The sequence below is a fragment of the Choloepus didactylus genome, chromosome 16 (genome assembly GCF_015220235.1).
Source record: "Choloepus didactylus isolate mChoDid1 chromosome 16, mChoDid1.pri, whole genome shotgun sequence".
Taxonomy (NCBI): domain Eukaryota; kingdom Metazoa; phylum Chordata; class Mammalia; order Pilosa; family Megalonychidae; genus Choloepus; species Choloepus didactylus.
In genome coordinates this window covers 48,297,389-48,311,806 of record NC_051322.1, presented here as the reverse complement: position 1 = coordinate 48,311,806, position 14,418 = coordinate 48,297,389, and the positions used below count along the sequence as shown (strand labels likewise).

The 14,418-nt window shown below is 37.9% G+C and overlaps 1 protein-coding gene and 1 pseudogene across 2 annotated transcripts in view; both read left to right on the top strand.

Moving 5' to 3' along the window:
- Positions 1-210: 210 nt before the first annotated feature.
- Positions 211-14,418, top strand: part of MEP1B (meprin A subunit beta) — a 28,965-nt gene continuing 14,757 nt past the window's right edge. The window contains exons 1-8 of one of the 2 annotated variants that reach the window (XM_037806372.1): positions 348-443; positions 2,134-2,152; positions 2,431-2,482; positions 2,906-2,956; positions 3,040-3,083; positions 5,270-5,348; positions 13,315-13,432; positions 14,145-14,323. In XM_037806372.1, the coding sequence (XP_037662300.1) occupies positions 13,317-13,432; positions 14,145-14,323 (295 nt within the window). In that variant the 5' untranslated portion in view covers positions 348-443; positions 2,134-2,152; positions 2,431-2,482; ... (2 more) ...; positions 5,270-5,348; positions 13,315-13,316. Of the gene's footprint in view, positions 444-2,133; positions 2,153-2,430; positions 2,483-2,905; positions 2,957-3,039; positions 3,084-5,269; positions 5,349-13,314; positions 13,433-14,144; positions 14,324-14,418 lie in introns of both variants that reach the window. The other variant, XM_037806371.1, reaches the window with a different exon arrangement.
- Positions 8,699-9,669, top strand: LOC119511851 (annotated as a pseudogene).

Here is a 14,418-nt window from a genome sequence, read left to right as displayed (position 1 = left end):
CTTCATACATGCTTATTAGAAAGTTCTAGACTAAAAATTAATTTGGTATTTTCTTTTGCTCATGTGGTATATAATAGTCTTAGAGAGCCACAGGTATATATTAGACAGTTTATTTCATTAATAGGTAACCACCAGGCACTTGGCTGTTAAATGTTGACACAGGAAACAAAGAAAAAAAGAAAAAAAAAAAATAACACCTCGTCAGAGCTGTGTTATGGGTCCTGGACTTTACCTCCTTGATTGGAGGGATTACTACAGCAATAAGTGACCTGCAAGATGGATCATTAAGAGCAAAGGCTATAGGTTATGATGTTTACCTGTTCAAAAATAAAACCTCCTCTGAGTTTCATAGTTTGCGGCTTTCTACGGGAAGCTCCGGCATGGTTCCACGGTGTCTGCTTTGGTCCCTGTTCTTTGCTTCTGTCCTCCTGGTTTCTGGCATGGTAAGGAAACAGTATATGGAAATCAGCAGAAAAATTTGGGGCAGTTGATACTGATTGTTAAAGGACAAGTTGCATGTGCATTTTTTTAAAAACTGAATTTCAAAGTGTTCGTGAAATGCGTGGGTTTTTAGGGAGTGGGGAAGGCTGGGTATGGGGAGTGAGCAGAAGACCCACCAGAGAAAGAGTTAGAGACATTGACATAAAGTTATTATTATTTTTTTAGTGTCATTATTATGTGACAAGTTTTCTCTTGATAAGATGGAAAATGTGAATCTTGAAAATCATTCAGTTTTTACTGCTAAATGAAATGCTGATTGCTGCTACAGCCTCTTAAGAATAGACTAGAATGAATGGCCTAATGAATGTCCCAGGCTGAGTAAATGTTTATAAGGTTCTGTAGTATGGGATTTCTCTTCTGCTTCATCATCAATCCCGACCAATCTTTCTATAGTGACAGGTAGTTTGTATTACTAACAAATGCAGGGTTTTAAATAAAATTTCAAATGCCTGGGGAAAAACTTTTAGTTGCAATTTTATAATAACAATTATCATATTGAGCTGATAGTCTACGAACAGGAACTATAGCTTGAGAACAAGAGATATCATTTAATACATGTGAAAATGCTAATTATGAACAGATACTTGATACTCTTATTCAGTGGTGAAATGGCCTTCCTCTGAGAGTATGTGCTTGTCTGTGGCTCAAGTATAAGACAACCGAGGCACTGGTTAAAGTCAGAAAAGAAGGTTCATTCCCACAGCTTGTCAAACACTCCAAATGATTCTAGGATTTAGGTATGGAAGCCATATAGTAAAATTGTACCTTACATTTGTGTGACATTTTATTATAGTTTACAACATTCTCTCACATTACATTGTATAACACTCACGACACCCATGTAAAGCAGTTATTGACCATATTTCAAAGATAGTCTGGGTATGACGAAGGTGAACTGACTTGACCTTAATTGGGGGAACCAGCAATATAATCCAGATTTACTGTCAACTAGCCCCGTGAGCACTTTGACTCGACTAAGAGATTTCTCAACTCAACTTAATTTTTTTCCACTGGGCATATACTCTGGGTTTCATTTGATCATTTCTGGAGAATCTATTTTCAAAAGTTTCTTTTTTTTAAAATCATAAAATATACCAATTGATTTTTTTCTTAAACATTTCATGTTGTCTTTGAAGTCAGAGTCTTGTGGGAAACATGAAAGTAAAACATAATAAGATCCCAAAGAAGATTTTTTTAAAAGGATTATTGTAAATTGTTAATGACATTTCAACAGTGGGAATAAATTATTAGGTTTTTTCAAACATTGCTCCATTCATCCTTTAGAAAATCATGTTTAAAGTGGACATGATAATTAGTCACTAATTTGAGGGCTAGATTCTTATGTTCTGCCTTCTTGCTAATCTGTGAAGTTGGTTTCTTGTTTCCTTTGTTTTCAAATTCATATAATAGGCAGTTTCATTTTCTATGAAACGAGAAGATCCCTTGGTCAAAAAAGTCATCTTAGACTCCCAATTCAGCAGTCTGGAATATATGCCAAAAGTAATCCATAATATTGAAGAGAAAAGCAAATGTCTAGATATAAATTGGGAAAAGAAAACAATTTATGTCATGGGCATCATAATAATATCTTTTTTTAAATGTGTGTGTTTTTTTTTTTTTTTTTTTAACCAGCCAACTCCTGAAAACTTTGGTGAGTCTATTTTGAGTTTTGTCCTAAGTTATAGTAAAAGAACAACAGAAGAACTTAGGGTATGTTTAAAGCTAAGCACCATGTCTTAGTTTACTGAGGGTCATTTTATTAACAGATGTTTCAGGGTCCCATATACCAAACAGAAAAAAAAATGATGATATAGAAAAGGCCAAATACAGTGGCCGAGGCATAGAAATCCCATAAATAGTTGCTGTTACTATTTTTATTATTTTGTATAGAGTCAGACGGACCTCATGATATAGCCCACTTCTTTTCAGTTTCACACTTACAGATTTGGCCATACTATCTACCCCTTCGCAACTTAAAAGAGTAAGTCAAACTTAACTTGGGAATTTTGCTTAAGAGTTCTAAGTTATACTAGCAAGGGGTATAAATATATGGGTAAATTGGGCTGCATTGATCAAATTAAACATTTGTTTCCTATTTAATTTAGTCATCTATTCTAGTCTTCCAAATTAAGCTTAATATTATACAAAGTGACAAATTTCTTATTCCTGAAGTTGGCCTTCAAGGGAAGTGATTAGGACAGAGTATATGTGCAAAATTCCCTTAGCTTAACATCTGGCCCATGATGCTGGGAGGTTCTCAATCAATCAATGTGTTTTGAATCGGAACCCAGTAATCATTTATCTGAGGCAAAAAGAAACTTGCTTACTTGTAATTAGATAATTGGTAAAGATTTCTCCTTTCAAAAACAGAATGCTCAGCTTGATTTTTCCTTTGTTATTTCAGTCAGAGATGTAGATGATGGAATTGATCGGGACATATTCGATATCAATAAAGGTTTGTGGATTTTTAAAAAGTCCTCTTTCAAGTGGGGAGGTTGAATCCAATTTGCTAACATGAATTTTTATCTTCCTTCTTAGATTTGGGACTGGATCTTTTTGAGGGAGATATCAGACTTGATGAAGTGAGTTGAGATAATGCAAGCAAGTTTCTTCTATTAGTCACTGCAAGCTAAAATACAGAGTTATCTGAGGATGATTGGACAGCATGGGCTTGTTAAGCCCAACCATCTCTAAGGGCACAGGATTGATGGTGATGCGTTTATTCATCGCTTACGTTGTCCTCGAAGGGACTCACGATAGTGCTTCCATCATCCGTTATTCTGATTTAGTTCTGATTTAGTCTCTGCGTAAAGCCACCATCATTTATACATACGCATATTTGAGCAATATGGCATTTTCATTTTTAAGTAGAACCTCACTGATTCAATCTCAGTTGACGCAAAACTAAGCTGAATTTGTAAAAATCCTCAGTGAATCAGGCTTTTTACCATAAGGAACACATCTTGTTACTTCTTACCTGACTTCAGTTAAAAATAGTGTTGCCAAGTACAGCAATTCCCAAACTTATTCCTAGAGCCATCATGGCACACAGATGAACACAGGGACATTGCATGTAGTTTAACGGAGTTACAAAGTCTGTTATTATCAGTAATTTCAATATCCCCCAAATCCCCACTGTGATCTTCCTCTCAAGATACAGGGCTGCAGTGTCCGAGGGTGGTCCTGGGCTCGCTCTTCTAGCTGTTCTCTCTCCCTCTAGAACCCACCTTGTGCTGGGGGTTATGTAGCATCTCTAGACTTAGGACTCCAAATCTATAGCTCTAGGCATCTCCTACCCCTGAAATCCAGATTGGCTATCCAAGTGCCAATTTGTCAGTTCCATTTGAATGACTAAAAAACATGTCAACCCTAAGGTGTCCTAAACCAAACTTGGATTTTCCCCACCCAGTCTTCCCTCTTAGTAAAGTCGTCACCACTCCCTTTCCCTACTCCATTGAATAAGTAAAATTCTGGGAATCACCTTTGCTTCTTCCTTTGCCCAAACTCCCCCATCCAATCCTTCAGCAAGTTTGATTTCTGTCTCCAACATATATCCCAAAGCAGCCCACTCCCCACCCCGCCCCCCGACACACACACTATTCAAGCTCACCATCATCTGTGGCTGGATTTTTCCAATAGCCTCCTAATTAGTCTTTCTATTTCAAAAACTGCCCCCCTATAATCTTTTTCCACATGCCCATAGCCCCTCCCACTTACACAGCAAAGTGATCTTATATATGGGAAAATGACACCATTTCCCTTCCTGGCTTGAAACTCTTCAGTATCTTCTTCTCACTTTTAGAATAATAATAGCAAAATTCAGCCACAGTCTTCAAGTCTTTGCAGGATTTAACCCCCATCTACCTATCCTCTTTTCTCCTCTCCTCTCCTCTCCTTTTCCCTTCTCTCATCTCATTCCTTTTCTCCCCTAACCTATTATGCTACTGGCCTCAAATAATATTCAAACCATCCCAAGCATAGTCTCAACTCAGCACCATAGAAACTACAGTTTCCTGTATGTGAAATGATATCTCTAGGGCCCATTTCAATTCTGGCTCTTTCTTATCATTCCCAGCTCAGCTTAAACATCTTCCCCTCAAAATGTCCTATCCTGACCGCTTCCTTTACTCTTGTCCACATCTCCCTTTCTCATTTCCCCCATTAGTGTTAAATTTATCCTGGTTAATTATTTGTTTTCTTATATCCTGTTGTCTCCAATTACATTTAAAGGCCTTGAAAGCAGAGACCTTTGTAGTTGTTACCACTGGATCCCTTGTCTCTAGAACAGAGTTCCCTTCATTGACTGGATAAATATATAATGAAATATTATTAGTTTTATATTATACACAATTTAAATCCTTGAAATTTTTTTTAAAATTTTGGCCCAGTTCATATGTGACATTTTCTGATATTGTGAGGTTCAGATTATTGAAATTTTGCTGTCACTTCCTTCTTTATATTTTTAATTTCTGGTGTAGGAACCTAATTTACCAACCTACCAATATTTATTATTTGGTTTCCTAAAGATCATTCTTTATCTAGTTTTACATGTTATTCAACTTGATCAACAAAATTATGATAAAAATGATTTCCTCCTAGAAATGTCATTATATTATTATATTAAAAGTAGGGGTTACACACACACACAATTTGTTTAGGCTGGCTGGGAGAGCTTTAAACTTCATTTATTTATAGATTATTGATTGCTTACTAAGTTTTTATCTAATTCATTTAATGAATCCTTTTCACATTTATTTATTCTTGACAGACACAAAATAGAAATTCCATCATTGGAGAAAAATATAGATGGTCTCATACCATTCCATACGTACTGGAAGACAGCCTGGGTTAGTATACACCTCGGATTATCAATAACTAATGTCTGTCACTAACTGAATATGATTACAATATTTCCAAGGTTAGGTCTCTTTAGGGCTTTTGTTTGTTTATGACTTTGTACATTTACTTTAAAAAATTAGGCAAAATGAACAATGAAAAGTAAGAACCTAAATGATTCTGTCTGAAATACTTGCTGAGTTTTGATCAATGTAGGGATTAATTCAACCAACATTTATGGAATGCCTATTCTGTGCTGAGTACCATGCTAGTCTTATCTTAAGGCAGTGGTTTCCCATATATTCAGATTTTATGTAGGAGTTAAAATCACAAAACAACTAACCAAATGAAACTTTGGGGACTCACATTGTTTAACCAATATTTTATTTTGCCATGTCAGGAATTTAAAACAACAACAAAAAACTTGCTCTTTTATACCCATTTTTTTCGTAAAGGACCTAATCTTTAATATTAAAAAGCCAGTAGAATCTATTCCAGGATTAAGGAAAGATTCATACAGAAGAAATATAATAATGGTAATGGAAAACTCAAAACATGGGCCCCATTTTTACCAAGGACTGGTGAACACAATGTCCCAGAGCAGCGTCAGTTTAGAAACTGCTGTTTGGGACATATTTCTTTAAAGATGTTCCATTTCAGTGAAGATTCAGATAAGTCAAAAGCTAACAATAATAGAATGTAATAAACATTATGATTAGTGATATGTTGAAAGAGCTGTGGGAGCACATTGGAGGGGCATTTAACTCAACCTAGATGTAAAGGCATATATTTTAGGGAGCAGGTGATGCTGGGCAGCAGGGCTGCCATTAAGGTTGTGCAAGTTGTACAGCACACAGAGGTGCCCGAGAGTTGGGAGATAGTGGGCTGAAATCTATTTTGCCTTCTGCTCACCAAGGAACATTAGTTGTTTGTTTTCTGCTATTCATCCACTCGCCAAGTCAACACTAGCAGTGTCCCACCCAGACTCTTTCTAATTTGCACAAAAGTGCCACATGGGCTAATGGGGTCTCTGATACTGGAGGAAGGTGCTCTAGGCAGATAGGTCACCATGTGCAAAGGCACAGAGAGGAGAGAAAGCCCTTAGCTGGAATTTAGATTGGGATTGGGAGAAAATGAGGTTTGACAGGCAGGCAGGATCCAGATTGGGAAGGATTTTCATCTTTTCCATGTTAAAGACCTTGGTATATATATATCAATGGTAATTTGGAACTACCAGAAGTTTTATTGTGGAAGTAAAATTGTTATAATTGCATTTTATAATAATCACTCTGGTTGCAGTATAGAAAATGTATTAACAGTGGGGTAAAGAGAAAGTAGGAAGACTAGTTAGGAGACTATTGAAAAAATTCAGGAAAGACATGAGGAGGTTCTGAACCAAGACTTTCTCAGTGGGGACAGACAAGAGTGATAAATCTAAAGGCAATTGTTAAATTTAGCAAGTGGCTATAAGAGGTCAAGAAGAAGAGTAGGGTCTAGAAAAAGGGATGGCAGTGGCCAGGTTTTGGCCTTGGGTAACTGGGTGGATGGTAGTGTCTTTAGCCAGATTGAGAAATATGTCCTGAGGAGAGTGGGGTAGAGAAGTGTGGTGGAATCTAATTTTTTTGTGCAGAATTTAAAATGCATCAGGGTCACTGATAATCAAGTAAAGTGTTTATAGGATGGTCATTCAAGACAGAAATATTTGGGAGATTTTAGGATGTAGGTGATCATCGAAGCCTTGGATATGAATGACGATCTCAAACAGTACGTTGTGCATAAAAGATACTCCATAGATAATTGGATCTTACTGAATGAGAGTTACCTGAGGGGACTGTATTGAATGAGAAGATTGAGCAAGAGTGGGACACAGGGTGGGAGAACAACTTTCTGGAATTGGTACAGAAGGAGTAGCTGATAGTAGTGATTGAGAAGGAGGAGTGGCGAGAAATATAGTTGAAAAATCAAAAGTAGGATAGAGAAAGCCAATGGTCAGAAGCTATACAGAACTCATTTAATATGATGAGAAAAATGTTCATTTTTTTTTTGCAATCAGGGGACATCTAAAAGATTTTAAATATTTTTTTTCTGTTTTAAACTTTTAATTAAGAAACTTAAAAACTGCTTTTAATATCTAATTGTTTATACATTTCTTAAGCATTTTTTTTCTCCTAAGTATGTTCCATGGAAGGCAAGTGAGTTTAATTGGACTCTATCGCTTAAGCTATTTATGCCTAGTATTTTAACCAAAGCAACCCACCCTCACCTTACCCTATGAGCTTTATTTATTTGTCTTTAAACAAAATCATAAAATTAGATAGTGAACTCCTTAAGGACAAGAACTATTTTTCATCTTGAAAATTTGAGGCTTAGTACATAATAGGCAGTTAATAAATATTTTAATAAACTGATAACTACATATATGAATGAAACACATTAGGTAAAAAATTCAGCCCAGATCCTACCATCCAAACTGTGTGCATCTTTACATAGTTATAGAGTGTTTCGAAGTTTTTGATCTGCTTTTTTCACTTAATATTGTTGCATTTTTTCATGTACATAATTTTTATAATATCATTAAACTTAAAATTTTTGTAGGCCATTTTTTTTCAGTTCTGTGATTTTTTTTCTTATTAAAAAATACTTTACCACTGTGTAATAATGCAGAATTGAACTCAAACTCTCTGTTCAAAGCAAGGAAGTTATATTATCTTGAAATAACTCAGACCAAGGGAATGGCTAGGCAAGGCCACTCTTACATGTAGACAAAGTAAATATCTTTGAAGGGTTTCCTGGAAGTGATTTTTCGAAGATCCTATTCCTCAAATTCTGGTCAGTCAACATATGAAATTCTACTAGTGGGTTTTGAGTCTTTTAGTTTAAACTTCAGGTGTTATCTGGCTGTTAGATGCAACAACCCTGAAAGCGATGAAACTTGAAGCAGTGGTTTATAACTTCCAGTGAACAAATTACAATACCTTGCCTGAGGGCCAAATTAAAGGGGGTGAGGTAGGGGCTGGAGAATGAGGGTAACCGAGGTGGGGATGAGAAATGAAGATCAAGGTAGGAACCTGCAGGGTCTAAAGGGGTTAATAATCCTGAACAGGGTCCAAGGGGTTAATAATCCTGAACAGCTGCTTGCTTAACTCCTAGACTTGTCAGAGACTTGCTTCATCCTTTGGAGCCTAGGGGCTTAGTTAACATGATTGATCCCAGGTGGGGCTTTTCTGCATCTATGACGCAAAGCTAATTAAGGCCCTTTTTTAACTAAGGCATGTGGTAAATAAAGGTCTTATCTAGATAGAGGGCTAGGCGTATCCAAAGCTTACACAGATGCTCCCTATTTGATTCACAAAAAAATTCAATGGCAGGGTTTCCAACTGCACACTGTCTAGTGGTTCATCGCAAAATTGAAATGCTTGATGGGCTCCCGAGGGCCATCTATATTCCTCAAAATTCCTGTTACATTCATGTGGACAAAAAAATAGACGATTCCTTTTTAGCTGCAGTGATGGGCATTGCATTCGTGTTCAGTAACATCTGTGGCCAGTTAGAGAGTGGGGTTTATGCCTCATGGAGTTGAGTTCAGGAAGACCTCAACTGCATGAAGGACCTCTACAGCCTGAGTGCAGGCTGGAAGTACTTGATCAGTCTTTGTGGTATGGATGATACTATTAAAACCAACCTGGAAATTGTCAGAAAGCTCAAGTTGTTAATGGGTGAAAACAACCTAGAAACTGAGATGTCATCCAATAAAGAGGATCGGTGGAAAAAGGATTATGAAGTCATTAACGGGAAGCTAACCAACATGGGGACTGACAAAGCACATCCTCCTCTTGAAACACCCATTTTTTCAGGCAGTGCCTATTTTGTCATTGGTAGGAAGTATCTGGGGTATGTGCTATAGAATGTGAACATCCAAAAGTTTAGAGAAAGGGTAAAAGACACATACAGTCTGGATGAATATCTGGGCCACTATTCAAAGGATCCCACAAGTCCCCGATGCGCTCCCCTTGAGCCCAAAGTACGACATGTCTGACATGCATGCGGTGGCTGGGTTTGTCAAGCAGCACTGCTTTGAAGGCGAAGGCGAGTGTCCAAGGGCGCCCCCTACACCCCCCCGCCCCCCCCCCGCTGTGTTTTCCAGATGTGTGACTTGAACTGGATGTGTGACTTGAACTGGATGTGTGACTTGAACTGGATGCTGCACAAGCACCACTTCTCTGCCAATAAGTTTGACACAGACATCAACCCCTTTCCATCCAATGTTTAGATGAGCATCTGAGGCATAAAGCTCTGGAGCCATCAGACGTGGACTGTTGCAGGCAATTTTAGAAATAAGAAGAAGGATGCCCAAATATACCCCATCTGACTCCTCTTCCTTGCTAATAAGCATCAGAAAAACTGTATGGGGAGCTCTTGGGGTCAGGGACATAGCTAGCTCTTTATGTCAGAGAAGTTATATGTTTTCTACAGAGCACAGCCTGTTAGAAAGGTTATAGCAGTATATGTCCACCTAGAGTTAAAGTGAGAGGGAAAGCAAGTTAGAGTGGCAGAGGAGTGAGAGGAGGTAGCAAGGTATTGTGGAGAAAGTTGGCTGAGGTGGCTGTGGGAGAGGTACAATGCAAAACTGTCAAAAAAGCTCACGGACTTAACAAAAGGAGAAGATATGACCTGTGCCAAAATTATTTGAGAGCTTTAAATCTGGTAATTTTCCTGATTTGAGTAAACTTAGAGCAACAACCAATCATAAGAATATACTTTATCGTGTATGTGATAGCTGAAATAGAAATCTGATGGTACTCTAAATGATCCTTGTGAATTATTTACTTTATGCTGAGATATTGTGCTGCTTAGTATATCTTTGTATATAATCTCAGGGACTTTAAAAAAGGTACTTGATTTAATATTATCATTTTTGATTAATTTTTGCTTATAATTGCACATAAGTTTTAAAAAAATTGACAATTTTTAGTTGATTCTGTAAATCATCTTAGGTTATTAGAAACATTTGGTCACCTTGTTATCATTTCTACAAAGAGTAAAACTCAATTTTTCCAACTATTTGTCTTTCTACACTTCCTCCATTCTCTCCAGACCCTGCTGCCAACGTGTATATAAACTTACACAGTACGTTATATCTACCACTGACTTCTAAACCAGTTTTTTCTTTTAATGCACTTCATATTTCTCCTATGCTGTCTTTTAGCAGGAAAGTTTTAACTACAATATAGGGCATCTTAAAAAAAAACTCTAAAATCAGTGAACTTCAGTGGCATACTATGTGTGTATGTCTTTTTTCTTTTTTTAAGCTTCATTCATGGTGTTGTTTTTTTTTTAATAGAACCTTTTTCCTTTTTTTCTTTGAACATTTTCATATCTGCAGGAAAGTTAAATGATAGTGCAGTGAACACCCATACACCCTTCACCTGGAGTCACCAATTGTTAACACCTTGCCCCATTTGCTTTAAGTTTCATTTTCACATGTTTTTGGATTTAGAGGAATTGAGTATTAGTTTAAAAAATATCCAACATTAGCATTCATTATGACACTTGCCTTATAGTAGTGCGACTGCATCTGATTTACATTTAAATGGACAGCTTTTGAGGGATTCTTTTTCTTCACCATAGGTATAAAAATAGGAAGGCACGTTGATTCCCCAGCCCCACACTACAGCTGTGAATCCACCATCTTTTCTGCAGCTCTGATACCTCATCTTTCTAGTCTGGCATTTATGAAAATGTATCTCAGCACTGCCCTACTGGTAAAACCTTTTACAGGGATTACATGGGGACTAGTTCATTGGAACTAAAAGTATCTTATTTTTAAACTTTTCAGCATAACTTACACCAAATGAAATTCATACCACTGGGACAAGCAATTTGAGGACTCAAAAAGCTGGTTTCAAAAGGAAGATGATGACAAATTCAGAAGGACCCAAATGCAGGCTCTTTGGGAAAGATATAGACATTATTTAAATTCCTTTGTAAATGTCAGTTATTAAAAAATTCTTTTCACTATAAAAGGTCTTTTATAGGAGATTATTAGAAATCCTATTCATAAATAAAATTAGAATAAACGGCAATTTTATGATGTAAGGATTTTAGCTGGTAAAGTGCTGCATCAAGGTTAACATATTACTTTAGGACAAGAGTTAACAAAAATGGTTCTGTATTTTACAGGCAATTACCTCGACTCTTCCCAGACCACACTAAACAGTTGCCTGGCCATGAAAATGTGGGGCATTACTGTCTCTATCATGTGTTTGTGTCATTCATTCATGTAGCTATTTTGGGAGGAGGGAGCCATGTTTTGGTTCATTTCATCTGTAAATTCATGGAACTGGACTTTTTCAGTTGCTTGGTGTGCCGGTTTGAATGTATTGTGTCCCCCAAATGCCATTATCTTTGTAGTTTTGTGGGGCAGAAGTTTTGTGCTGGTTGGATTTGCTTGGAATTTGCCCCACCCAGCTGTGGGTAATGATTCTGATGAGATGTTCCCATGGAGGTGTGGCCTCGCCCATTCAGGGTGGGCCTTGATCGGTGGAGCTATATAAATGAGCTGATTCACGGGGAGGTAACGGAGTGCAGCTGGGAGTGATGTTTTGAAGAGGAGCAAGCTTGCTAGAGAGGAACGTCCTGGGAGAAAGCCATTTTGAGGCTAGAGCTTTGGAGCAGACGCCAGCTGCCTTCCTAGCTAGCAGAGATTTTCTGGACGCCACTGGCCATCCTCCGGTGAAGGTACCCAATTGCTGAGGTGTTACCTTGGATGCTTTGTGGCCTTAAGACTGTAACTGTGTAGCGAAACAAACCCCCGTTCTATAAAAGCCTATCCATCTCTGGTGTTTTGCATTATGCAGCATTAGCAAACTAAGACACTTGGGAAAAATAAAAATCATTTCTCATTATGCTAAATATAAAATAAACTCAACATTAATTTTACAGCAAAAGTGGTTACTATAAGTTTTACTTTAATGAATGTGGGTATGACTGAATGCAGTTGGAACCAATCAGATTACCATTAAAATCGGCTATTCAGAAACAGATAAAAAAAAGTAAGTGGTTAGGATAGAAGAGATCTTAGGTGTGTCTGGCTTCAAAGACTAAGTGCTTTCCACCCGACCATGTCACCTCCCCACTCCTGGCTGCCCATTGTTCCCTTCACCAAGCCTGACCCCATTTGTGATGGTCTTTCCACGTACATCCCAGATAGCCCCCTTCTCTAGGCTGTCCTCAAAGCTTCTTTCCCTGCTTGTCTTTGTTGCTTCCATGCCTCTACCTTCTTTGGCATATCTACCCTCCCTGTTCACACCACTCTCTTCTTCAATGCAGTGGTTCTTAACCCTATTTTTGTACCTGTACTCACTTGAGAATCTTATAAGCCCTCCCCAGAAATGCACTTTGCATATATGGATACACACACATCTGTCTGCCTGTCTGTCTGTGTGTCTGTCTATCTATCTATCTATCTATCTATCTATCTATCTATCTATCTATCCATCCATCCATCCATCCAACTAACTTTCATCATCTGTCAATCTACTTTTTTATACGATTTCTGGGCATCCATGAGATCCTCCAATTTCAAGCTCCTCAGATTAAAAGTCCTGCTGTGAGGTTTTAAATACATACCACAGCTTCTCAGATGAAGCATATGACAGCAATTTTTCATTTTGGTTGCCCATGACCTAATATTTATGTTTTCTTAGGTGAAGAAATGCTCTTTTTACTCTTCAGTAATGCACCTCTAATGGATCCAGAGAAATAAATACTTGGGAAAGGCAAAATAAAGGATCTGAGGAAAAATCAAATACTTGCATATGATACTTATTTAGTTGGTACTCAATACAAAATGTTGTGAAACATGGCACATTCATGAAGGGACTAAGATAAGCAATATATTACACGGCCTATTTCCATAGTGAATTGTTTTTGGTGAATATTTTAATTTGTATATTTCTGCTTGTTTTCTTCCTTCAGAAATGAATGCTAAGGGAGTTATCCTTAATGCATTTGAACGCTATCGCCTAAAAACATGCATTGACTTCAAGCCTTGGGCTGGAGAAGCTAACTATATATCAGTGATTAAAGGCAGTGGGTAAGATGAAGAGTTGGTTTCCTAAGGGTTCTAATGAAAACAGTTGTGTCTGGCTCCTTACATCACAGCAATTACCATGGGCCCTGACCTAAGGGTGGAGGTTGGGGGCTTCCCTTGCTGGTTGCTGGAGAGTAAAAGATGAGCTGGGTCAAGTTTCTCCAGCCATAAAAATAACATTTTCCTACATGCAACCAGCCTACCAATGTCATTAAGATAAGGTGGGTGAGATTGCATGCCATCTACCCCACAACCTTGTGAAATTTGTCCCATTTGCAACTTATATGCTCTTTATTTCCCCCTTCAAGTAAAGCATGGCACACACATACACACACATTTATTATTTTTAACCTACCAACTCATAATTTGAATTAAGAGGGTGACAGAATTATTTATGTCAAGCCCAGCAATTCTGAGTCCCCATAAAACCCTCATTAATGGGCATCAGTGTAAAAAGGAGTCTTTAAAATTCCCAGGAAAAATCAGGACTGGTCTCACTGGGGGATGACTTGCTCCCAGATAATATTTGGTGCCAGGACAGGTTCTTCATAGATCATCTTGTCAGAGGGTTTTTCATATCTCACCTGGGTTATGAGAGACTCACAGAGTCCTGATGTAAGAGCCAAGGACTATGTCTTGGGAGTTCCACTCTGGGAATTCTAACTTGCATCACTGTAACACGCGCTCCCCCTTCTCTTGTAAATTGTCCCATAAGCTGTTGGTCATCAGTGGGGAACAGGCACGTTGGAAGACAAGAACTTTCCATTGGGACAAACTGTGATAGAATAGCAACCGTTCAACATGAGTTTCTCCACGCGCTGGGATTCTGGCATGAGCAGTCACGCTCTGATCGGGATGACTACGTCAGCATAATTTGGGACAGAATTCTGTCAGGTACATTTCTCCCGTTTCCTTGCATTTTTGGCTAAAGACAGTTTCTAAGCACATGCTCTCTTCTACCATCTGTGCCAACTGTTAATAATTGAAAA